The sequence below is a fragment of the Ornithorhynchus anatinus genome, chromosome 1 (assembly GCF_004115215.2).
Source record: "Ornithorhynchus anatinus isolate Pmale09 chromosome 1, mOrnAna1.pri.v4, whole genome shotgun sequence".
NCBI lineage: Eukaryota > Metazoa > Chordata > Mammalia > Monotremata > Ornithorhynchidae > Ornithorhynchus > Ornithorhynchus anatinus.
Genome location: NC_041728.1, coordinates 53516817 through 53543755, shown reverse-complemented (window position 1 = coordinate 53543755; position 26939 = coordinate 53516817). Strand labels below are relative to the sequence as shown.

At 45.4% G+C, this 26939-nt stretch overlaps 1 protein-coding gene across 3 annotated transcripts in view; it reads left to right on the top strand.

Annotated features, from left to right (window-relative positions):
- Positions 1-26939, top strand: part of ITPK1 (inositol-tetrakisphosphate 1-kinase) — a 276858-nt gene that overhangs the window by 214870 nt on the left and 35049 nt on the right. For all 3 annotated transcript variants that reach the window (XM_029059802.2, XM_029059809.2, XM_029059816.2), the window contains 2 exons: positions 15409-15507; positions 17234-17274. In XM_029059802.2, the coding sequence (XP_028915635.1) occupies positions 15409-15507; positions 17234-17274 (140 nt within the window). The remainder of the gene's footprint in view (positions 1-15408; positions 15508-17233; positions 17275-26939) is intronic.

Sequence of the window (26939 nt, the reverse complement as noted above, 5' to 3'; positions counted from 1 at the left end):
GGGACTGGAGGTGGAAGAAAGAGAAAGATCTCCAGGAAGTCCAGATGGAGATGGGGGGGTGGGGGGTGGTTTGAAGGTCCTCTCCCAGTCATTGTTAAACACAGCCTTTCCTCCAAAGGTGAGAGAGAAGAGGTCAGGGCCACTCTAGGGCCCAAGACTAACTGGGAAAAGTAAATCAGAACAGATGGTGGTCAGGTCACCCTAGCAGCCGAACAAATAATGAGCCAGAGTTTAGAGGTAGTTGTAAGTTCTTGCTTCCTCCCACCCCTTTGCTTCTCTTGCAAAATACCAGCCATTTCCTGCTAGTCTGGAAGATACCCATTTTAGGATCTGTTTGCATTTCAGAAAAGCTTTGGAAAGGACAATAGAAGATGATGAAATAAATGAAAGTGGCTTTTGAAGTAGCTTTACTGAGCAAAGCTCCTCATGGGAAGGAAATATATCTGTTTATTGGTATGTCGTACTCTCCCAAGCCTTAGTGCAGTGCTTTGCACACAGTACGTGCTCCCCATTGAATGAACACCTCATCTTGAGAGTTTAGGGGGAAATAAAGTCACTTGGTTGAAATCTGAAATGAAACTCAAATTTAAAGTAGTCCCTTTGGAGGATCCAGGAAGCCTTGCCTTCCTGCTGTTTTCGCATTCCGATTCAATCAATTTATCGTATTTGAGTGCTTACTGTGTGCAGAGCACTGTAGAAGCAGTCGGGAGAGTACAATATAATAATATGAGAAACATTCCCTGCCCACAACAACCTTATAGTCTAGAGTTACAGTTCATAGAGAAGCAGCATAGCATAGTGGAAAGAGCATAGACCTAGGACTCTGAGGACCTGGGTTCTAATCCCAGCTCCACCTCTTGTCTGCTGTATGACCTTGGGTAAGTCACTCCACTCTTGTGCCTCAGCTTCTTCACTTGCAATTCAATACCAGTTCTTCGTCCTACTTTGATTGTGAACCTCATGTATGACCTGATCATCTTGTATTTAGCCCTGTGCTTAATACAGTACTTGGCACATAGTAAATGACTAACAAATATTATTATTATTATTATTGATAGTAATCATAGTAAAACGAATACCCCTCATGCATCGCTCTTTTGGGCTCTTGAATCATTGGATGATGAGGACACTTTCTTCCCCAAGCGTTCTTTGCAATTGGTGTCTAAAATGATCTACCTTTTACTTTACAGATTAAAGCAAATTTCAGCAGGATTAAAGGTCATTTCAGTCAAGGCTGTTTGGGATCAACTTGGCCTAGTGGTTAGAGCACGGGCCTGGGAGTCAGAAGGACCTGGGTTCTAATTCTGGCTCTGCCACTTGTCTGCTCTGTGACCTTGGGCGAGTCACTTCACTTCCCTGTGCCTCAGTTACCTCATCTGTAAAATGGGGGTTAACATAGTGAGCCCAACCTGTTTCCAACCTAATAAGATTATATTTACCTTGGTGCTTAGAACTGTGCTTGACACATAGTAAACGCTTTAACAAATACCATCATCGTGATCATCATCCAAGTAAATATAGGTCCAGCTTTCCTCTTGATCGGGGTAGGATCAGACAGTCAGATGGGCACAGTCTGATACACAGAGTCATACTTAATAAATTGATGCTGCTATTGATATTGTGCCCAAAGATGCCTGGTCTACAGACACCACCGTAATAGTTTCTTAAAGGGATGTGGTGGAGGGAGAGAAGAAATAGGAAGCACAGAGGAATTAAGGGAAGGGAAAGGAGGAAATATGAGGCAACTGAATGTTCCAAACCCCATGACAAGGATTTTAGCTGTCGTCATACTATTCTCAAAACTCCTAGACTGAATCTGGCAGATCATAGCTCTCCCAAAACCTAGTTAATGTTTTTGTTTGTCTCTCCTGTTAAAGAGTAAACTCCTTGCAGACAAGGAAGATGTCACTTCCTTGCTATGTCCTGCCCAATGTGTTGCTTCCCAAGCACCTTATCCAGTGCACCACTCTAAATGCTTCTGCTACCACTGAATTTTTGTGATCAGCTAAACTGAATATTCAGTTTGGTGTGTTCCTGGACTTTTAAAAATTCCATTCCTACTTCAAAACCCAAGAATAAATGGCACTGGTCACACCAGAGCTGAATGCCAAAAGGAGAAGAAGGATGTGGAAGACTTGATGAATGGTTAATGATTTTCAGAATAATAATTATGGTATTTGTTAAGTGCTTACTGTGGGCCAAGCACTCTTCTAAGCACTGGGGTAATCAGGTTGTCCCACGTGGGGCTCACATTTTTAATCCCCGTTTTACAGATGAGGTAACTGAGGCACAGAGAATTTAAGTGATTTGCCCAGGGTCACACAGCAGACAAGTGGCAGAGCCAGGTGGGATTAGAACCCACATCCTCTGACTCCCTAGCCCGTGTTCTTTCCACTAAGCCAGGCTGATTCTCTGAAGGGTGTGACTTTCAAAAAAGCAACACTTGTGAGCTGGTAATCCATTAAATCAATCAATCATATTTATTTATTTATTTATTTATTATGCTACTTGTTAAGCACTTACAATATGTCAGCATTGTTCTAAGCGCTGAAATAGATATAAGGTAATCGGGTTGAACACAGTCCATGTCCCACATGGGGCTCACAGTCTTAATCCCCATTTTACAGATGAGGTAACTGAGGCACAGAGAAGTTAAGTGACTTGCCCAAAGTCACACAGCAGACAAATGGCAGAGCCAGGACTAGAACCCAGGTCCTTCTGACTCCCAGGCCCATTGTCTATACACTAGTTCATGGTGCTTATTGAGCATTTACTGTGAGCAGAGTATTATGCTAAACTTTTGGGAGAGTACAGTAGAGTTGACAGGCATGGGAAGCAGTGTGGCCTAGGGAATTAAACCTTGTATCTGGAAGTCAGAAGGATATGGGTTCTAATTCTGGCTCTGTCACTTGTCTGCTGTGTGACTTTGGGCAAGTCAAGTAAATTCTCTGTGCCTCAGTTACCTCATCTGTAAAATGAGTATTAAGACTGTGAGCGTCATGTGGGTTATTGGTTGTATCCATCCTGATTAACCTGTATCTACCCTAGTGCTTAATTCAGTGCCTGGCATTTAGTAAGTGCTTAACATATATCATTTTACAAAATTAAAAAAACTTAGTATAACATAAGCAGTGCCATTCTAGGTGTGACCACTGATCTGGAAGCAATAAATGTTGGCGGATGGTAAAATTAGCTTGGGTAATGTAGACTAAAGAGAGAAGTCAGGATGTGTTTTTTTGGCCCACTGAAAACCTATGTGGGTTTGGATCTTGTAGCTCCTCTCACTCTGCTCCAGATTCATTCATCTTCTAAAATGTCAGACACTCACTCATAACTATGGCATTTTTTAATGCCAAGCACTCTGTAAAGCACTGGGGTAGATACAGTATAACCAGATTGGACATAGTCCTTGTCCTAAGGGGAGTTCACAGTGTAACGGGGTGAGAGGACAGATATTTCAACCCCATTTAAAGAGGAGGAAACCAAGGCTCAAAGAAGTTAAATGACTTGTCCAAGGACTCACAACAGTCAAGAGGCAGAGCTGGAATTAAAACCCAGGTCTTCTGACTCCAACCCTTGATCTTTTTTTTTTTAATCCCATTTGTAAAGTGGGACTACACTATGTGCCAATCACTTGGGTAGATTCCAGCTAATCAGGTTGGGCACAGTCCACATCCCACATGGGGCTCAATAGACATATTCCCCATTTTTCAGATGAGGTAACTGAGGCACAGAAAAGCGAAATGATTTGCCCTAGGTCTAAATCACACAGTAAACGAGTGGCAGAGCCAGGATTAGAAGCCAGGTTCTTCAGACTCCCAGGCCTGTGTTCTAGCCACTAAGCCATTTTGCTTCTGACTGTGTCTTTGTCATGGGGAAAAGGGTGGCTTATAGTCACACCCACAGTCCGTCAGCATTCGAAAATAGGAGGGAGGCCCCCATTAGGAGAGGCAGATTGAGTTGTACAGTGCTCTGCAAACAGTAAGTGCTCAATAAATTTGAATGAATGAATGAAAGAATGTGACTTGCATAGCTCAGCCATCCTGGGCATCCCACAAACTAAGGTGCTCAAATATAATGTTTTATTTTCATTTGGATTAAGCGCTATGTGCCAAGCACTATACTAAGCACTGGGGTAGATACAAGATAATCAGGTCCCACATGGGGTTCTCAGTGTAAGTAGGCGGGCAAACAGGTATTGAATCCCTGTTTTGCAGATGGGAAAACTGAGACTCAAAGGAGTTAAATGACTTGCCCAAGGTCCCACAGCAGACAGTGATTAGAACCCAGGTCCTTTTGACTCCCAGGTCTGTGTTCTTTCCATTAGGCCATACTGCTTCCCCTCAGGGTTAAAGCGTTGGGGCACAGCTGTATTAAAATAGAACAAAACAGAAAATTCAGTTGGCTTCTTCTTCCTTTCCTGTGCCTGCTCTTAGAACAGTATAAATACATTGACTGACTGGCTTCCTGAATAGGGACATTTCCTGCCATAACAAATCGTGAAACCACTAGAGAATTGGGTTTGTCAACCCAGGAAAGTGGAGTTTAACTATAGGTTACTGAAAAGAAACAATTAAAGTCAATGTGCAGCAGTGAAGCCACAGAAATGTCATGTCCTTGGCTTCCTCTGGAAGGATTACTGCATTTTTCTTAATGGTACTTGTTAAGCATTTCCTATGTGCCAAGCACTGTTCTAAGCCCTAGGGTTTATCCAAGATCATCATTCATTCATTCAGTCATATTTACTGAGTGCTTACTGTGTGCAGAGCGCTGTACTAAGTGCATGGGAAAGTGCAATACTTCAATATTAGCAGACACATTCCCTGCCCACAGTGAGCTTGCAGTCTAGAACAGGGAGACAGACATTAATACAAATAAATAAATTACAGGTATGTATATAAGTGCTGCGGGCTGAGACGGGGAAGAGCAAAGGGAGCAAGTCAGGGAGATGCAGAAGGGAGTGGGAGAAGAGGAAAGGGGGGGCCTAGTCTGGGAAGGCCTCTTTGGAGGAGATGTGCCTTCAATAAGGCTTTAAAGGGAGGTGGTAATTGTCGGATTTAAGGAGGGAGGGCATTCCAAGCCAGAGGCAGGATTTGGGACAGGGGTTGGCGGTGAGACGGATAAGACTGAGGCACAGTGAGAAGGTTAGGATTAGAGGAGAGAAGTGTGTGGGCTGGGTTATAGAAAGAAAGTAGCAAGGTGAGGTATAGGAGGGGGCAAGGTGGTGGAGTGCTTTAAAGCCAATGGTGAGGAGTTTTTGTTGGATGTGGAGGTGGATGGGTAACCACCGGAGGTTTTTTAAGGAATGTGGTGATACGTCTTGAATGTTTTTATAGAAAAATGATCTGGGCAACAGAGTGAAGTATGGACTGGAGTGGAGAGAGACAGGAGGCTGGCAGGTCAGCAAGGGAGGCTGATGCAGTAATCCAGGTGGGATAGGATGAGTGAATGTATTAACGTGGTAGCAGTTTGGATGGAGAGGAAACTGCGGATAATCAGAATCTGATAAGATAATCGGGTTTGATACATTCTCCATCCCACACGGGGCTTACGGCCTAAGTAGGAGCGAATAGGATTTAATCCCCGTTTTATAGATGAGGTACTGAGGCACCGAGAAGTTAAGTTACTTGCCCAAGGTCATACAGCAGACAAGATGTTGTCTTTTGTTTTGTTCTGTTTTGCTTTGCTGTCTCTCTCTGCCCCGATTAGGCTTAGACTGTGAGCCCATCATTGGGCAGGGATTGTCTCTATCTGTTGCCAAATTGTACATTCCAAGAGCTTAGTACAGTGCTCTACACATAGTAAGCACTCAATAAATACTATTGAATGAATGAAGTGGCGGAATTAAGATTAGAACTCAGGTCCTTCTGATTCCCAGGCCCATGCTCAATCCACTAGGCCACGCTGACTCACTGACCCATCATCATCAGTGCTTTTTATTGAGCGCATACTGCATGCAGAGCACTGTACTAAGCGTTTATATATAGTAATGGTATTTGTTAAGTGTTTACTATGTGCTAAGCCCTGTTCTAAGCATTGGGGTAGAAACAAGGTAATCAGGTTGTCCCACTTAGGGCTCACAGTCTTCATCCCCATTTTACAGATGAGCTGAGGCACAGAGAAGTGAAGTGACTCACCCAAAGTCACACAGCTGACAAGTGGCAGAGCTGGGATTAGAACCCACATCCTCTGACTCCCAAGCCCATGCTCTTTCCATTAAGCCACACTGCCGCACCAACAACACCCCTAAAGCACAGACAAAGACAGAGCTGGTGATTTCTAACTCCCAGTCAAAACTGCAGTCAGTGGGCCACGTTTTCATAGGTTCCCAAAAGTTTGCTTGTGTTACATCTGCAGCTCAGTCCCCACCCACTCCGGGGTCCTGGGAGCAGCTTCGGTCACCTGAGGACGGCTGAGAGCCAGTCTTCCCCATTCCATGAATCCCCTCTCTGTGCCCCAGTACCAGCAGCGTGGCTCAGTGGAAAGAGCACGGGCTTTGGAGTCAGAGGTCATGGGTTTGAATCCCGGCTCTGCCACTTGTCAGCTGTGTGACTGTGGGCAAGTCACCTAACTTCTCTGTGCCTCAGTTACCTCATCTGTCAAATGGGGATTAAGACTGTGAGCCCCACGTGGGACAACCTGATTCCCCTGTTTATACCCCAGTGCTTAGAACAGTGCTCTGCACATAGTAAGTGCTTAACAAAATGCCAACATTATTTTATAGCCCTGGACGAGAATCAATCCATCATTTTTACTGAGCTCTTACTCTGTACAGAGCAAAAAGGTTGGGAGCCAATGGGCTAGACTTCATTATGTCCCCACACGGCTCTTGTCTTTGACATGGGACTTCTTTTGGGCAAGTCACTTCACTTCTCTGGGCCTCAGTTACCTCATCTGCAAAATGGGGATTCAGATTGAACCCCATGTGGCTCAGGGATTGCGTCCAACCCGATTTACTTAATCCACTCCAGCACTTAGTACGGTGCCTGACCCATAGTAAGCGCTTAGCTGATACCATAATTAAAAACATTGTGGTAGGAGGGGCCGGAACAGGGCTGTCCACAAAGAGTGTTTCATTATTAAACAAATAAAATGGGGCCAAGGAGAATGAAGGCAGATCCTAAAGGAAAACATCTGCCATAACTGCAGCTTTTATCTGCAAAATAAACCCAGGGAACCCTAAGGTTCCTTAAGACCCAGGGGCAAAGCTCCCTGGGTAAGCACTGCCCTGGGGGTCTGGAGAACATGTACTCACTGTGACTTTGGCCAAGCCCTTTATCCTCTCTGGGCCTCAGTTCCCTCATAAGCAAGAAAGGATCAATGATCCTTGTTTCTCTTCCCCAGCTCCCCTTCTTCGGTACCACCATCCTCCTCCAGGAACACCCACTCCCTGGACCCTGGACAAAGCATAGGCCTTGGAGTCCTAAGGTCCTGGGTTCTAATCCCGGCTCTGCCACTTGTCTGCTCTGTGACCTTGGTTAAATCACTTAACTTCTCTGTGCCTCAGTTACTTCATCTGTAAAATGGGGATCGAGACTGTGAGCCCCATGTGGGACAGGGACTGTGTCCAACCCGATTTGCTTGTATCCACCCTAGCACTTAGTACATAGTAAGTGCTTACAAATACTATTATTATCATTATAATAGAGGAGCACATAGTTTAATTAACATTTACTTTTTCCCTGTGAGAATAGGTGAGGCTCGCTACCACCATTACCTCCTATAATAATATCAATCAATGACTCAATCAGGGATACTTATTGAGCTCCTACTATATGCAGACCACTATACTTACGTGATTGGGAGAACACAGTACAACAAAATTAGCAGACATGTTCCCTGCCCATACCAACCTTAGAATCTAAAAGAGAAGACAGACATTAATATGAATAAATAAGATAATGAAGAAACATTAGGGAGTCAGCATGATGGTAGGCCTCTGAATATTTATACCTTGGGCTTGCAACGGTCACTGCATATCGTCACTTCTGTTCTTGGGTCTGAACTCCTTTGTCTTGCCTTATATTGTCGAGTCGTTTCCAACCCCTAACGACTCCGTAGACACGTAGACGCCTATCAGCAATCGTTCTGGTAGTGTGTCCATAGAGTTTTCTTAGGAAAAATACATAAGTGGTTTCCCAATGTCGTCTTCTGTGCCATAGACTTGAGTCTCCGCCCTGAACTTTCTCCCATGCTGCTGCTGCCCAGTACAGGTGAGGTTTGATAGTAGAGAGAGAGGTAGGCTCACAGTCTTAAAATCCCCATTTTACAGATGAGGTGACTGAGGCCCAGAGAAGTGAAGTGACTTGCCCAGGGTCACACAGTAGACAAGTAGCAGAACCAAGATTAGAACCTGGGTCCTGCTGCCTCCCAGGACCATGCTCTATCCATTAGGCTATGCTGCTTCCCCACAATTTTAAACTTCCAAAAGCTGAAGTGCTTTCTAAAAGTTTCTTTTAGCCTCCCAGCCAGAAGTAAAAATAATAAACAAGCTTCAGTGACTTCTTTCAGGACCAAGGAAATAGGTGGCTTTCTTATGATGGCTTAGGGAAATGGATTTGGAGGAAATAAGGCTGGCTGGTGAGTTTCCTAAAGGCAGTTTTCAAGACTCATTCTCAGAAAAGGGTTGATGTGGGGATTGTGGGGGTTTACTTGCAGGCAGCATGATCTCAGTGGCCACGGGTAGTGTTTTCATCGATGCCACAATCCGCAGCAGCTGCAGTCCCAGCTGTCCAGCCTTTCTCTGTCTCCCCAATCTCCAAGAATAAAGAGCAGATGCTTTTGTGTGGGTTGCTGTAAAATTTCCCGAACTTGGAAAAAAAATGAACCCTCAGGCACCTGCAAAACCTTCCCTAGCCACCCAGTGGGTATTGTTTTGAGGAAGGCAAATTAAATTTTCTAGCAAGAACATTGAGTCTCTCTGACATCATCAAGTTTGGAGACTTCAAGCTTGATGCCCCATGCTGTGTGACATTCAGGGGATCTGTCGGACTCTTTTACAAAATACCGTTCTTCCCGCCATGCTTGAGAGGTGAGTATCGGACATAGCAGGTCTTCCAAGAGCTTAGTACAGTCCTCTGCACACAGTAATCACTTAATACCATTGATGATGATGAGAGAATGTAAAGTCTCTGATATGCCTGTCCCTCAGCCTCTCCCTCCATGTGGACTGCCCTCCCCATCCCTCCAAAAGCCTTCTAAGTAGCAGCTTATTACAAATTATTCTATTGCTCATTTATGTTTTTTGTCATTTGGGTCTTTCATCTCGTGTATACTTGGCCATTTGTCTCCACCTACTGCTCTCCTTCAGTCAATCAATGGTATATATCGAGCGTTTACTGTGTGCAGAGTACTGTACTAAGTCCTTGGGAGAGTACAATATAATAGAATTAGCAGTCATATTCCTTACCCATAAGGAGCTTCCTTGCATGTCTTCTACTTCTACTGAGTATTCCAAAGCAGCAGGACCTGATGGAATAAGCATGGCCTGCAAATCAAAGGATCTGGTTCTAGTCCCAGCTCCGTCGCTTGTCTGCTCTGCTCATTAAACTTTTCTGTCTCAATTCCCTCATCTGTAAGATGAGGATGAAAGTGTCCAACCTGATTATCTTGTCTCTACCCCAGTACTTAATACAGTGCCTAGGACTTAGTAAGCGTTTAACAAATACCATAAAATACAAAAAAGCACCTAAGCCAATCTATAAGTAATATTGACCATTTACTTTGTGCATAGCACTGTCCTAAGCACTTGGAAGAGTCTAGTAAAATTAAAAGACTTGATCCCTGCCCTCAAGGAAAGTACAATCTAGATGGGGACACAGACACTAAAGTACATTATAGATAATTGGGTACACGAATTAATATTTAAGTTGAGGGTATGTAAGATATGTACATGACTCCTACAGGACAGTGCTTCAGTTGCATAGGTTGGGAGATTATAAATTACTCAGGAAAGGCCTCCTGGAGGAGGTGTGATTTCCAAAGAGCTTTGAGGGTGGGCAGAACGGCAGAAGGGAGAAAGAGTGAGCACGAGGGGGTGGCAAGAGAGACAAGAACAAGGGAAGTGAATAGCTTACCTTGAGAGGAACAAAGAAGGTGAGTCGGTGCAATGGAAGAGGGTGAAAGCTAATTTGGTGCCTTATAGCCTAGTAGAGGCTAAACCGGGAGTTTCTTATAGGCAGGGAATGTATCTACCAATTCTGATATACTGTACATTCCCAAGCCCTTAGTACAGTGCTCTGCACAAAATAAGCACGCAATAAATACCATTAATTGAAGTAGTGGAGAGCCCTGACCAGAAGGCTCTCTTAGAGATATGATCCAGTCAGCAGAAGAAAGTGTGATCTGTAAAGGAGAGAGACTGGAGGTAGGGAGATCTCTGAGGAGACTGATGTAGTAGTGTGACATATGCCTGGAGTGGTGTGGTGGCCATTTGGTTTGAAAGGAAGGGTGAATACTGGAAATATTATGAAGGAACAACTGATGGGACAGTTTAAAAGACAGGGAGGAATCAAGAAAATGCCAAGGTAGTGGGCTTCAGAGGCAGGGAGGGCAGTGGTGGGGTCAAGTGTGATTGGAAAATTTTAGGTGGAGGAGAGAATTGAGGAGAAACGATGAGGAGATCAGTTTGAGACATATTGTCCTTAAGGTACCAGGGGGCATTTATAGAAAGATTATTCTGGAAGCATGGGGAAATGCAAGATTGCAAAGGAGAGAGGTTAATTAATCGATTAACCATTTTTATTGAACACTTACTCTGTGCAGAGCACTATACTAAATGCTTGGGAGAGTACAATATAAAAGAGTTGGTTAAGATTAGGCAGGGAATGTATCTACCAACTCTGTTATATTGTTATCTTGTTATATTACTATTTTGTACTCTTCCAAGTGCTTAGTATAGTAGTCTGCACACAGTAAGTGCTCAGTAAATATGATTGACTGGCAAGGTAGATTCGGGAGACATCTGCATAGTGGTGGTAGTTAAAGCCTTGGGAGAAGATGAGCTCCCCAAGAAACTGAACGTAAAATGGGGAAGGGGATCCAGAGGAGTGCCCTGTGGGTCACCTACCCTTAGGAGATGGGAGGCAAAGGAGAAGCCAGTGAAAAGGACTAAGAAGGCTTGGTCTTAGTGGTAGGAGGAGAATCAGGAGAGGACTGGGTCAGAAAAAACAAGTTTAGATAGTGTCTCCAGGAGAAAGTGTCACGGAACGTTTTTGTAGACAGATGATCCAGGCAGCGGAGTGAAGTACGGATTAGAGTGGGGAGAGACAGGAGTTTGGGATGTCAGCAAGGAGGCCGATGCAGTAATCTAGGCGGGATAGGATGAGTGAGTGTCCCACATGGGGTTCGCAGTCTTAATCCTCATTTTACAGATGGGATAACTGAGGCCCAGAGAAGTGAAGTGACTTGTCTAAGGTCACACAGCAGACAAGTGGCAGAGCCAGTATTAGAAGCTAGGTCCTTCTGACTCCCAGAAGGGGAGTGAAATGTGTGGGCTGGGTTGTAGGGAGAAGGGCAAGGATAGATAGGGGAAAGAGAGCTGATTGTGCTTCTTGAAGCCAGTGGTGAGGATTTTTTGTTTGAGGAGTTGGATAGACAATGATGGGAGATTTTTAAGGATTTGGGGAGGCAGGCATGGAAAGATGTACTAAAAAAGTTAAGAGGAGTAGATACTTTCTTGAACGCTGCCTGCTATTCACAAATGAAAGAAATCTAAAGCAAGAGGAAATCTGAGGGCAGAGCCTGTTCTTTTTGTGCCCCTGAAGCGGCTGGCTGAAAAATGAGGTGAGGCTGAGGGAATGGAAGTTGTTTTCCCTTTGCACACTCTGGCCCCAAAGGCCCTCATATGTCAACTGGGAATGAAATTCATCCATGGATAACTCCTATGGCACTGTGACTGGGTAGGCCTTAGGCATTTGTGTTTACATGATACTCGTGTAAGAGACAAAACAGTGTGTCACTGTTCCATGCTGATCAGCTGTAATAGCAAACTTGTCATCAGATAGAAAAATCACCCTATTCATTTATTCACACTGCTTGTAGGTTTTTTGGTGGTTGTTTTTAATGGTATTTGTTAAGAGCTTACTATGGGTCAAGCACTGTTCTAAGTACTGGGGTAGTTACAAGTTAGTCAGGCCATATGGGGCTCACACACTAAGTAGGAGGGAGAACAGGTGTTGAATCCCCATTTCGTAGTTGCAGAAATTGAGCCACAGGGAAGTTAAGTGACTTACCCTAGGTCACACAGCAGGCAAAGCAAGGTTTAGAACCCAAGTCCTCTGGCTGCCAGACCTATGCTTTATCTATTAGGCCACACTGCCTTTTCACTTTCCCTGGCCCTCTATGAACCCACTATACAGGTGCAACCAATGAAGCCTAAAACTAGCAAACACTCTCCCCTCCGCCCCCCCAAAAGATAACTCCAACAGTCTATGAGAAGCATCGTGGCCTAATGGTTAGAACACAGGCCTGGAAGTTAGAAGGACCTGGGTTCTTTTTCCAGCTCTGCCACGTGTCTGTGTCATCTTGGACAAGTCATTTCACTTCTCTGTGCCTCAGTTACCTCATCTGTAAAATGGGGATTAAGATGGTGAACCCCATGTGAGCATGGACTGTACAACCTGATTAACTTCTATCTACCCCAGTATTCAGTACAGTATCTGGCACATGGTAAGCGCTTATCAAATACCATAAAAAAAGAAAATGTGTGGTGCCTTAGACAAATGGGATTTGATGGTGCTGGGCACTTTTAGAGAGGATTCTTAAAGCTGTATTACCCCAAATTGTAAAGAAACTGACCAAACCTGGGATCTGAAGTGGTGAAGTATTTGTTTACTAGGCTTGAAGGGGGAGGCCAGCAATGGTGGTTCTCTTCCTTTAGCGCTTCTATAACCAGAGAGCAGGAATGCAGCAGACCTTGGACTTCCATCACAATTGTTTCCTGTGAAGCTGTGTACTAAGTCAAAATGTTGTAAGAATGCTGATCTGAAACACACTGGGAGCCAGTTCTCCTGACTTCTGTTTTCCAGCTAAGGATGAAAAATGATGGGGATTGTGGGGCACCAATGTCTCACTTTGGATGCAGGGAGAACTTGGGGTGGAGCTTTGAAGAAGTGGAGGGGAAGGGAAGGAGGCAAAAGCAAGAGAAAGTAAAAGGTCCAACAGGAGGAGCATTCATTCATCGAGTCATATTTATTGAGAGCTTATTGTGTATAGAGCACTGTACTAAGCTTTTGGGAGAGTACAATAAAACAATAAACAGGCACTTTCCTTGCCCACAACAAGCTTACAGTCTCAACTGTTTATATTTTCATTACCCTATTTATTTTGTTAATGAATTGTACATCGCCTTGATTCTATTTAGTTGCCATTGTTTTTACGAGATGTTCTTCCCCTTGACTCTATTTATTGCCATTGTTCTTGTCTGTCCATCTCCCCCAATTAGACTGTAAGCCCGTCAAACAGCAGGGACTGTCTCTATCTGTTGCTGTCTTGTTCATCCCAAGCGCTTAGTACAGTGCTCTGCATATAGTAAGCACTCAATAAATACTATTGAATGAATACAGTCCTACAGCTCCTGCTCCCCTGCCCTCACCTCTGGCTGTCGTTGGCCCCAGGGTCAGGCATGAGAGCCTCCCCCGACCTCTGCCCACATCCCCCAGCCTGGACTCAGGGTGGCCTGTGGAACTGCTGAGCCTCTATGCAGCGGCAGCCCCACGATTCTAACTCACTCCTACCCAACCCCTGTGCCCACCACAAAAGTCATAGTCTGGACCCATCCACAGCCACAGCAGGGACCAAAAAGATTGGCACCCCCATGGCACAAGTACCAGTCCTCCCCCGGGCACTGTTTGAGTCCAGAAACCCCGGTCCCCACTCACTCCGCAAGGACCTCAACTCATTTCCACAGTCCCTACAGTCTCTGCCAGGACCCCAGCCCAGCTGGCAGGGCTAAGAGGTGGCAGAGCAGGCCAGGGCTGCCTTACCTGTCCAGAAACCGTCACCTTCCAAGTGCCAACCTGACACGGGCTGTGGGTGGATCCCATGATCCCTTCTTGTGTAAGTGCATACTTATTAAGCACCTACTCTGTGCCAAGCACTGTTCTGAGCACCGGGGTAGATACAAGTTAATTAGGTTGGTCACAGGCCAGATCCCACATGGGGCTCTCAAGTCTTAATCCCCATTTTTACAGATGAGGGAACTGAGGCACAGGGAAGTGAAGTGACTTGCCCAAGGTCGTACCGCAGACATGTGGGATTAGAACCCAGGTCCTTCTGACTCCCAGGCCCATGTTCTATCCACTGTCACGCTGCTTCTCAGCACGGAGAATCGTCTAATGGTTGGAACGCAGATGGCAATGCCTTGGCACTGGAAATGGGCAGGCCTCTTGAGAGTCAAACCAACATCTCAGAGCACACATAGTTCCCAATAACTCGGGATCTCCCATTTTGAATCCTCTACTCTCTGTGGCCTTACCCAACCCCTTTTCATTCCCTCTTCCCCAACACGTCCTCTTTGAGTGTGACTGAATTCTATCCCACTACTCTCTGAATTGTAAAAACAGTTTTGAGCTGCGACATGTAATATCCTACGGATGAAAACAAGCCTAAGTATACTTTGACTTTGCTTATTGCTTGGCTCTGCTTCCTTAAAGTAAATAAACCTAGTTATTATCTTTGTTTAAAATGTTGGCTTCCTAACCAGCCAAGTTTTTAAAAGCTTTCTTGAAGGAGTGTGGGAGGAATATCGCTTTGTATTATTCTGTTGAGTTGGTTTCTGGACTGGTGGGTGGGTGACCCTTTACTAAGAAATAAGCTAACTAAACCCACGGTGAGCAGTGAAATGGTATAAGGAAAATGAAATTATGTAGAGGCAGAGGAGAGGCCTCCAGTGGGGGTGTGCTTTGGAATTGGCTATGAATGGTATTCTGGAAAGAGTGGAAACCAAATTGAAAGCCCAGAAATGTTTTCATTATAATTTCTCTGACCACCTGGTGTTTTTCCCTGTGGTGGGTGTGAAGGGAGAGGTGAGGAATAGAGAAAGAAGGAAACTGAGGCCCCAGATTGGCTCCCAAATGGGTCCCTGAATTTTTCAAGTTCCCACATCAGCCTTGACTTGGGGACTCTTCCTATGATCTTGGCCAAGACACCAAACTTGGGGGGAGGGTGTGTCATGGGGGGACGAGAGAACCCGAGGAAGCAGGAGGGAAAAAATTAGAGGTCAGGCGGGAATCTGCCCTGGAATCACAAGGACCCCATGCCTCACTTTTTGGCTCTGGAGACTGTTTCCAATGAAATTGTCAAGTGCTGTCAAGAAACTAGAGAAACAGCAGAGGTAATGAAGGATGCCAAAGGCAGTGACTGACCGAAACAGCCTTCTAAAGCCTCTTTCCTCCTGTTCACTTCCAGATGAGAGGATTTGTTCCCCGCCCTTCATGGAACTCACAAGCCTGTGCGGAGAGGACACCATGCAGCTCCTGGAGAAGAACGGCTTGGCCTTCCCATTCAGTATGTGAACGGGCTGCTTTTTTGTCAGGATGTTCCTCCGGGGAAGACGGGGGGTACTATGATTGTTCCGTGACCACCTCTGTGGCCGGTCGTGTGACAGCACTGTCTCATAAGTGTGGACGGAAAGGCGTGCCTGGCTACCTCCCTTCCAGAGCTGGCCACTTGTGGGATGGCACACCTCCTGGGGTTGAACAGCACCGAGTTCTCTAGATTTTTCCGTCTCACATTTCCCCAGGTGGCTTTGAACCGGCCATTGATGTCTAATTCATATCAAATCAATGGCCAGTGGGGTCAGGCTAGGCTTTTGATCCTGTTGAAACAGTCCACCCATGTTGTATGGCTCGAAGAAATTTATAGTCCTTCTGCTCAGAAAGCTTGGCTGTGTTTTGTGACAAACATCACTTAGGAGTAAACGGACTCAACTCTGCTTGCCCAGATACTGGTGATTTTGAGGGCTGCTAGGATTTCCTCCCTGTCATTTCAAGGTGCTTGCATTTTTTGTGGAGGAGGAGATATTTTCCTTTCATTCATTATTTCAGTAGAATTTATTGAGCGCTCTGTGCAAAGCACTGTATTAAGCACTTGGGAGAGTACAGTATAACAATAAACGGACACATTCCCTGCCCACAACAAGCTTACAGTCTAGAGTGGGAAACAGGCATTTAATATACATAAATAAATTACAGATATGTGCCCAAGTGCTGTGGGGCTGGGAGGGGGATGAATAAAGGGAGCAAGTCAGGGCAATGCAGAAGGGAGTGGGAGAAGAGGAAAGGTTCCCTATGGAACCATGTTTGCCCAGTATTTGACCTGTGTTTGCCCAGTGTCTACCATCCCCTACCTAGCTCCTTACCTAGTTTATGGTACCTATTTGAAGCCCAGGTGGAGGCTTGCACCCCTCTTCAGAGAGGTAAAGGGAGGTGGGTGGGGAGAGGTAGAGGGCCAGAGAAGAAGAGGTGGTGAGGGAAAGTGAACAGGATTGACTTTGGGGAGAATGCTGAAAGTTTAAAAAAAAAAAATTCTAATCAGAGCGCCACTGGCCTCTGTCGTTACCCCTTTGGGGTTGAGAGTGGGAGTGGCGAACCAACGGACTTCTGGAGTGGGGGGCAGTGGCCAGTCTCCCATTGAAGGAGCATTGGGCTCACTGCCCAGGGCCTTGGGGCAGAGTAAAGTGGGAGGGATGGAGCTGCGGCTGTTAGCAGTCAACAGTGAGCTAGTAAGGATAGAAGGAGGGGGACAGCACCCCCACTCCTTGGCCTGACCCTATGTGGGCAGAGATTTTGCCCCCCAGTGCCACCCCAGGCCACCTGCTGTGGTGGTACCGTCTCATGCTGCACTTTCACTGCTTGCTTCCAGCACTGAATCAGAGGAAACTTCAACCCTTCTGAACTTTCCCCTACCCAGGAGCAGGATATTAGTCCTTGATCCCCCGGGGATGATGAATCCCCTTCACCTGTGGAAATTTGCAGGTGTCTGTGGTGTTTGACATTCTCCTTCAAGCGTGTTCCGAGACTTGATGTAATCCAAAATTTCACTGGGGATTTTGGCAGGCTTCCCTGTGGGGCCCGATTGCTGGATATTTTAGGTGGACTCTGGTTCTACTTTGTGAGTTGTCTGTTAATTAAGTTGCAGTACGCGCTCAATAAATACCACTGAATGAAAGACTGAATCACCCGAAGAGTCTTAAGAGCATTTAATAATTCTTTTTTATTCCCCCTTAAAATAGTTTGCAAAACCCGAGTGGCTCACGGCACCAACTCTCATGAGGTGAGTGAAAAATCTAGCCCTGCCTGTTATCACTTCCACCCTTAGCACCTAGTCACCTTATTTAGGTCACTGTGAAATAATGCCATGTTTATTTGATGAATCACTTCTATTTTCTGTATGATTTTTGTAACCTACAAATGTTTTTTTGGGTCAGATCAGAATTAATCCTAGCAATAAGGGGAGCCGGAGAAAAAAGAGAAGGAAAAACGCAGGGAAAATGAAGAAAAAGGAAAGACTTGCTGAGGAGTCTCTTAAATTCCACTTTTCCAATGCTGTGTGCAATAGACACTCAAGTGAATTAACTCCCCCTTCTCTACCTACTCTAGGATTTGTACTTCTCAGTGAAGGAATTACCTTCCCTTTTTATTCTTCTCATCTTCCTTCCCCCAGTTTCCAGGTACCACTGCTTACAAGCCTGGGGTACAAAAAGTAATTTTTTATTTCCTCCTTGAAACACGGGTGGGAAAATTATGCAGTGGAGGCAATTTTGTGAGTAGGTCCCGTAGTAGAGAAAGAGTCGAGTGGCTACTCCCAGTTCCACAGCTATTAGTGTGTTGACCCCAAACACTCCTTACCTGGTTAGTGTTCATACATTTATTCATTCAGTCATATTCATTGAGGGCTTACTGTGTGCAAAGCACTGTAACTAAGCGCTTGGGAGAGGGCCCCATAACAATAGACAGACACATTCCCTGCCCATGATGAGCTTACAGTCTAGAGTTCTGTCACCTACTCCAAGATATTGTTAACCTCAGGTTCATGGACACATTGGGCTCAGGGATTTGCTAACCCACCCACTGCCCACTCAGCCTCACTCCTCCCTCAAGACCCTGAACGGAGGCTTCTGTGTTTCTTTCCCTTCTAGAAACATTCATTTGGCTGTTAGCGAGGCTAGCTCTTACCAGCTGTTAGCCATCAGTATCCTCTCCCCGTACCCTGACCGTCTGAAGATGGCTCCCAAGATAAGTCAGTGCTCCCGCTTTGAGGTGTTCCAGAGGCTGACCTTCAGTTTCCACAGCTCTCCCCAAGATCTTCCCAGTTAGCATTAAAGGGAATGGGGAGACTTTCAAAAGCTCTGAGACAAGGCATTTGTCCCTAAAATGGTTATCAAAAGAAATTCACTTGGTTAAAACTTTCACCGCAGCTCTTGTTGAGCTCATAATTTCTGCAGAAATGGAGCACGTAGTTCCATGATGGATGTGACTGAGAACCTGCTTGGCAGATGCAGGCCACTTCTGCTGTTCAAAGGCCACCGGGTTAGAGCTGGGTGGAATTTCCCAGTTTCGTGATTTCAGAGCATCCGGCTGTCCTTGTCCCTGATGCTGATTTGGAGGTTCCTTTCGCCAGGCTCTGCTGGGAGTTGGCCGCTGAATCTTTCTAACAGGGACATCCAGGAACAGGCTGGTTTTCCACAGAGAAAGTAGATGGTGAGTGTGGGGCCACCTCTCGGCCCCGGCTAGGTCCGATTGGACTCTCTCTGTTTTCTCTCCTGGCCTTGTTGTATCCACTGGCTGCTTCAGTTGCCCAGAGTGGCTTCAACAAGTTCAGAGAGGATGAAAGGGGCTCTCCATCAGAGGACCTGGGTTCTACTCCTCACTCTGCCACTTGTCTGCTCTGTGCCCTTGGGCAAGTCACTTGACTTCTGCACCTCATTACGTCATCTGTAAAATGGGGATTAAGACTGTGAGCACCATGTGGGACATGGACTGTGTCTGACCTGATTATCTTGTGTCTACCCCAGCGCTTAGTACAGTGCCTGGCACATGGCAAGCACTTAAGAAATACCATTAAATAAACAAATACAATACTCATCAGTTTGTTCCAACTGCACTCTGCATACACACTACTTTGCAGTGTGGGAAGACCCACTCAGAGTCTGACAGGATTCCCCTAGAGGAGACCATGCTTTTGGCCTTGTTTTGGAGCAGGGGTCTGAAGCATGAAAGAGATAAGAGAGTTTCTCAGATACAGGGCAGTTAGGCATAGGTAGCTAGCTGCTGTAAGTAGCTGCCTTGCCTTCTCCCTCTTCCTCTTCAAAGCTTGGTTCCTTCCCATGAACCTCCCTGCCTCCAGGCATTGTTGGCAAGGAACATGAACAACTTTCCTCCTACATGCCCTTTCCTTCTGCCTCTGCCACTATTGTTGCCCATTTCATCGCCAGCCAGAGTGGCCAAAGGCAGGTAGGATCATCCCCTAGCCCGGAAACCTCACCCAGTGGGATCCCCAAGCCCAGGGGCCCTCAGCTCCCCAAGAATAATTCTGACCCTGCCTAAATCCTGTGGCTTGAATGTGCTATCACTCAATCAGTCATATTTATTGAGCACTGACTGTGTGCAGAATACCGTACTAAACACTTGGGGGAGAGTACAGTATAACAGAGTTCACAGACCCATTCCCTGCCCACAATGAACCTAGAGTCTAGAGGGGGAAACAGACATTGATATAAATAAATAGATAAGTTATCGATATGTGCATGAGGGCTGTGGTGCCGAAGGTGGGGTGATTAAATGTGCAAATCCAAGTTCAGGGGCTAAATCTAGAGCCTCTAGCCAGAACTTCCTTTGTTTCCAACCTCCTCAGGAGTCTGTGTCTTTGTTGATGGGTTTTCTAGAGGTGCCTGCTGATTGCAGGTTTGCTTGGGAACCCAATGTCATCGAAAATCCATCTGTTTGTTTAACCAGACGCCTTGCTCTGATTTTTCCAAAAACCAGTGCTCTCACTTCAATGTAATGAGGCCTACCTCATGGAGGCCAAAGGTAAGAATGGCCTAAGGGATCAATCGTTGGCTTGACAGTCAGTAGAGCTGGCAGTGTTTAAGCTCCCTGGCTTAACTGCCAGGAGGAGTGGTAAGAAATAGAGCAGGTTTGAAGGAGTCACAAAAGCCTGTCTATAAGGCTGCATAACAACTCTCTTAAACTGAAGACCAAAACTTAGCCGTATATACTGATTTTTCTGATAGTGTCTGCGGCCTCCTCTCCTCATCGGCCTTCTGAACAATTCCCAAGAAGACTGAGAATGTTCTAGTTGTGTTGGGGTAACATATTTAAAGCCCTTTGAGATCCTTACCAAAAGAGTATACTAAAAGATATAAAAGGTATAATGGAGTAATCGTGATCATCATTAGTAGTAGGAGTCATAATACTAAATACCGTGTGGCTGCTAATGAGACAATTGTATGTGTAATTGCTTGCTGTGGATTATGCCCCGAGGCACAAAACACTTACCAACACCAAAGGCCTCTGTTCCAAGATAGTAAATGCATTAGCACTGTGTTTTAAATATAAACTCGATATGTATTAAGAAACAGCTACTTGCAAGATGAATTTTTTAATGATATTTGTTAAAAGCTTATTAGGTGCCAGGCACTGTATTAAGCGCTGGAATAGATACAAGAGCCCGAGGGGAACTAAACCAGAGTTGTGCTTGAAACACCAACCACTTCTGATCAACAGGCCAGACATTCCTGAGGCGGCCCCTTCCTTGGGTGGATAATCCCAGGGCGTGGCCACTGAAAAGGTGTGGCTAGTTTTCCATCAGACAGGAAGCCACCTCTTCTCTTCTCGATTCCAGGCAAGACATCAATGCCTAAATCATGTAGGGGTGTTTGCCACACTGGGTTTGGCGTGAATTTTTCCATTTTCTTAGCACTCAGTCCCAGGCTAGCTGTGTATATAAAGAAAAGATGGCTGGATGAGTCCTAGCATTCTTAGAAAGTACCAAGGGTTTTCTCTGAAAATAAAGAAACAGCTAGAACTACTCATAAAATGCTAATTTCAGTGACCTCATTCTGGCAGCATCCAAGAGAGAGTTCATTGGTGTGCCGTAAATTGGATTTCAGCCCTTCCAGATACCCTGGGCAGGGATGGTAGCAGCTTATAGGAGCTAATCAGTTCCCCGATAATAATAGTAATAATGGTGGTGTTTTTAAGCACTTTCCATGTGTCAAGCATGCCCTCTTCCTTCTACATCACCCTGATTTGCCACCTTTAGTCACCCTTCCCTCGACCCCATAGAACTTATGTCTATATCTGTAATTTCTTTATTCATATTGTCTGTCTCCCTCTCTAGACTATGAGCTCATTGTGGGCAAGGAATGTGTCTACCAACTCTGTTATATTGTACTCTCCCACGTGCTTAGTACAATGCTCTGCACACAGTAAGTGCTCAGTAGATATGATTGATTGATTGAAGCACTCTACTAAGTGCTGGAGTAGATAAAAGATAATCAGGACCCACATGAGGCTCACAGCCTAAGTAGGAGGCTGAATTATGAATTATGAATCCCCATTTTGCCGATGAGGGAACTGAGGCACAGAGAAATGAAGTGACTAGTCCCAGGTCACACGCAGACAAGTGGCAAAGCTGGGATAGGAATCCAGGTCATCAGACTCTCAGGCCTATGCTGTTCCTACTAGACCACTCAGCTTCTCTGATACTGGAGATTCTGCTGTCAATTGCTTTGCAATCCTTGGAGTGCAGAAAATGATCAACCGCCCACGTTTCGTAGACTCGTTTCAGCATTTCACAGCTTGTCCTGACCTTGTTTCTTATAGAGGGGAACCCTAATTATCTGGATGGCTGAGTAATCCTGATCCCTTTTGTTTCTCTTAGGACAGGCGGTTCTGAGACTTGCTGGAAAATCCCCTCGGGCTCTCAGAAGCTGCCTCAGAGTGGGTTCGATGCTTGCAAAACATAGCAAGATTGATTTATCCAGCCGAGGACCCAGAGCTTTTCTTCAGATCCTCACCTGGTCTCTGTTTCCACTGCTGAGCCAATCTGGGCTGCTTTTTTGCAAGCATCCAATCCCCAGATCTCCTAACACCTCTATGGAGGAACTGTAGGTTGTTGGGTTTAATTCAGCCCCTATATCATTAAAACCCATGTAAATGTGTTGCTGATTAATTCAGATTATCTATCATCCTAATTACACCCAATGGTTGCTGTAAACCAGGCCCTACTGTACTTTCATCTTGAGAGGGAACAGCGCTTTCCTCTCAAAGGTTTTGTTCATCCTAGCGAAGGTAACCGAGACCCAGGCCTAAAAAATGATATAAAGTCAAATAGAGGGGAGGGAGATGGGCTGATGGCTAGGATTATGTTTTAATGCCTTTGATCTTGGCTTCTAAGTGGCTCACTTAATTGCCAGAAGTGTGAGGCATGTGTTTGGGTGATGCCAGCAGCAGCACATAATGTCCCCTCTCCAGCTTTAATGAGCAATTGCCAGCTAATGCCTCTGAGGCCCAATTACAGGCTGCCACTGTCCTGTTCTATGACTTGCGGGGAAGAAGCTACTTAACCTCAACCAGAGATTCCATTTACCTTTCCCGATATGGCAGAGGTCTGGATCCTGCGATGGGTGCAGTTAAGATGGATGGCCGCAGAGTCACTGTCAGACCTGTCTCCAGCGGCTGGGACTGGCACCAGCCACTGCCCCCTCTGGCTCCTCCTGCCTCAGCTAATAGGAACGGAGGTGCCTTGTCTCTATCGGTTTAGTGTCATATTGTACTCTCAGTGTGGCCTAGTAGATAGAGCACAGGTTTGGGAGTCTCCCGGACCTGGGTTCTAATTCCGGCTCTGCCTCGTGTCTGCTGCGTGACCTTAATAATAATAGTGATGGCATTTATTAAACGCTTACTGTGTGCAAAGCACTGTTCTAAGCGCTGGAGAGGATACAAGGTGATCAGGTTGTCCCTCGTGGGGCTCACAGTCTTCATCCCCATTTTACAGATGAGGTAACCGAGGCCCAGAGAAGTGAAGTGACGTGCCCAAAGTCACACAGCGGACAAGCAGCTGAGCCGGGATTTGAACTCATGACCTCTGACTCCCAAGCGTGGGCTCTTTAATAATAATAATAATGTTGGTATTTAAGCACTTACTATGTGCAGAGCACTGTTCTAAGCTCTGGGGTAGACACAGGGGAATCAGGGTGTCCTCCATTGAGCCACTTCACTTCTCTGTGCCTCAGTTACCTCACCTGTAAAATGAGGATAAGAGTGCGAGCCCCTTGTGGGACAAAGACTGTGTCTGACCTGATTACCCCAGAGCTTAGAAAGGTGCTTGGCATATAGTAAGTACTTTACAAGTATTATCATTACTATTATTATCCCAAGTGCTTAGTACAGTACTTTGCACACAGTAAGCACTCAATAAATACGACTGAATGAATGAACGACTGAGAAAGACCTGCCCAGAGTGGAGTCTTTCAGGAGTCGGATTTTATGTCACCCTGAGAGTTTCCAGACGTTTTTTAGATTAATCTCTCTTGTTCTGCTGCTTGTCTTCCTTGCATGATCCCGTGCCCCGATCGGTCTTTTTGGACACTTTTACAGGACTTGGCCCCTGCCCTCCTCTTTCCTTTCTACCCAATGCCCCGTGATTTAAAACAGAAGCCCAGATGACTCTGTGACAAGGCCATCTGCTACTTAAAGTCAAGGTGGCAGGGGACTCATAAGTGCTCCAATGTTCATATTAGTCTGGAAAAAACAGAGCAGTTAGGGTGGGGTACCCAGCATCCAGGACTGCTGACTACATGAGTTACACAATGTACTAGAGATCTTTTAATGTGGAAGGATATACATGTTTTCCCTAATGCTTGTTGGGAGAAGCAGCAAAACCTAATGGAAAGGGCCAGGAGCTGTGAGTCAGGAGACCTGAATTCTAGTTGGGAAGCAGCCTGGTCTAGTGGCAAGAGCATGGGCTGGGGAGTCAAGGGATGTGGATTCTAATCCCAGCGCCACCACTTGCCTGCTGTGTGACCTTGAGGAAATCACTCAACTTCTCTGTGCTTCAGTTACCTCATCTGTAAAATGGGGATTAAGACTGTGAGCCCCACGTGGGACAACCTGATTCCCCTGTGTCTACCCCAGCGCTTAGAACAGTGCTCTGCACATAATAAGCGCTTAACAAATACCAACATTATTATTATTATTTACCCCAATGCTTAGAACAGTGCTTGGCACATAGTAAGCGCTTAACAAATACCATAATTATTATTGTTATCATTAGTCCTGGCTCTGCCTCAGTCGACCTTGGAGTTAATCACAACATTCATCTGTGCTTCAGTTTCTTTATCTGTAAAGTGGAGGTGATTTTGGCTTGCCTCCTCCTGCACATGGAACTTTGGTTGAGAATGTAGGAAATAGTAGGAGTGAGAGCAATGGATATTGACTCTTTTTAAGAAAAGTCTGTAAATCGCATCTTCAGAGCCCTTCAAATCAGGATTAGAACCCATGACCTTCTGACTCCCAGACCCATGCTCTATCTACTACACCATCCTGCTTCTCTTTTAGCAGCAAAAGAATGACTAGGCATGATCTCTGCCATGATAGAGTTTAAAATTTCACTGGGGGAGACAACAGTAAAATAAATAAGTAGGGAAAGCAGTACAGTATAAAGATATGTTCAGAAGTATTATAGGGGAGGGAGGGTTAGAGAGGAGAGATGAGTACCAAGTGCTTAGATCAGTCAGTCCATCAATCGTATTTAATGAGCAAATGTACAGAACACTTTACTTAGTGTTTGGGAGACTAGTATAACAGTTGATAGACACATTCTCTGTCATGGAAATGTTGGAGTGGCAATTAAGGGGAGGATAGAGTGGGATATCAGGATTAATCAGGAAAGGCTTCCCAGAAGAGGTGTGATTTCAGAAGAGCCTTGGTCAGCCAGGTGTGAAGGGGATGGGAGTTTCAGGCTGAAGGGATGGCGTGGGCAAAAGGTGAGAACAAGGCACTGTGAGTGGGTGGCTTGAGAAGAACAGCATTTACAACCTGGGGTGAAGTTAGAGAGGAGCAGGGTGAAGTAGTTGGGAGAGAGCTGATTGAGTTGGTATTTGTTAAGCGCTTACTCTGTGCAGAGCACTGTTCTAAGCACTGGGGTCATCAGATTGTCCCACATGAGGCTCACAGTCTTTCATCCCCATTTTACAGATGAGGGAACTGAGGCCCAGAGAAGTGAAGTGACTTGCCCACAGTCACACAGCTGACAAGTGGCGGACCCGGGATTCGAACTCATGAGCTCTGACTCCCAAGCCTGTGCTCTTTCCACTGAGCCACACTGTTTCCCCAGTGCCTTAGCGGCCCTGGCCAGGAGTGTCTGCTTGATGTGGAAAGGATGGGGCAACCATCGGAGGCTTAGAGGAGTGGGGAGGCATGAGTAGGAAGATTACGCAGGCTGGAGTAATATTTTATTACTTCTTTAGTGTCTCTCCCCTGCCAAATTGTAAACTCCTAAAGGGAGGGATCGTATCTAGCCTGTTGTACCATTCCAAAAAGTACAGAGCTCTGCACGTAGGTGCTCATTAAATACTATGGCTTGATTACTTGAAATAGTGTAGTGGATGCAAGGAAGTTTGTCATTTGTATTGTTTCTTTACTAACTTTTGGTGAATAGTTGATTCAATCAGTGGTATTTTTTGAGCACTTACTGTGGGCAGAACACTGTACTAAGCACTTGGGAGAATACACTATAACTGAGTTGGTAGTCATGTTTCCTGCCCACAGTGAGTTTACAGACTAGAGGGGGAACAGTTAGATTTGGCAAGGCCACTGACCTACTTCTTTAGTGCAGAAATAGACAGGTCACAGTAGCTAGCTGGGTGTCATCAACCAATTTCATCACTCTCTCTTCTGTGAGTCTTCTACATTTATATGGACTTCTCCTGATTGTGGAAGGGGTATTACCTACCTCAATAACCCCAGAGATCAGCCTTTAATCAATCTATCAATCAAATTTATTGAATGCTTGAAATATATTGAGCACTATACTAAGCGCTTGAGAATACAATATAGCAGTTAGTAGTCACGTTTTCTGCATACAGCGAGAAGCAGCGTGGCCTAGTGGAAAGAGCAAGGACTTTGTTTCTAATCCAGGATCTGCCATTTGTCTACTCTGTGACCTTGGGCAAATTACTTCTCTGAGCCTCAGTTACCGGATCTATACAGTGAGGATTGAGATTGTGAGTCCCATATGAGATATGGACTGTGTCCAACTTTGTATCTACCCTAGCATTTAGTACAGTGCCTAGCAGGCAGTAAATACTTAAAAAATACCATTAAAAACAAATAAAAGAAAATGATCTTACAGTCTAGAGGGGGAGATAGACATTAATATAAATAAACACTTTACGGATGTGTTCACAACTGTTGTGGAGCATAAAAGGTGCAAATCCAAGTGTGAGGGTGACGCGGCAGGTAGTGGTAGAAGAGGAAATCAGGGCCTAGTCGGGAAAGGCCTCTTGGAGGAGATGTGCTGTCAATAAGGCTTTGAAGGTGGGCAGAGTGATCATCTGTCAGCACTGAAAGCTGAGGATAAACAAACATGTGGATTGCCTCTGAGGGAACAGGGTTTGAAGGGATTATTTTTCACGACATGGAGGAATTCACAAACTTCCTTGGGAATGGGAGAGGAGAAGGGGAAAAAAATGTTATAAATTGAAGGCAAAACCAGTGGAGAAAATAATAATGATGGTATTTAAGTACTTACTATGTGCCAAACACTGTTCCAAGCACTGAAAAGCGCATTCAAACTCAATTGGGCCTATGAGGAGAGACCTGAACATCCCCCCTGTTTAGATTTCCTCAAATAACTCTGGAAATAAGCAGCTGCCTGGCCTAGTGAAAAGAGTATGGGTCTGGGAGTTGGGGGACCTGGGTTCCAATTCTAAC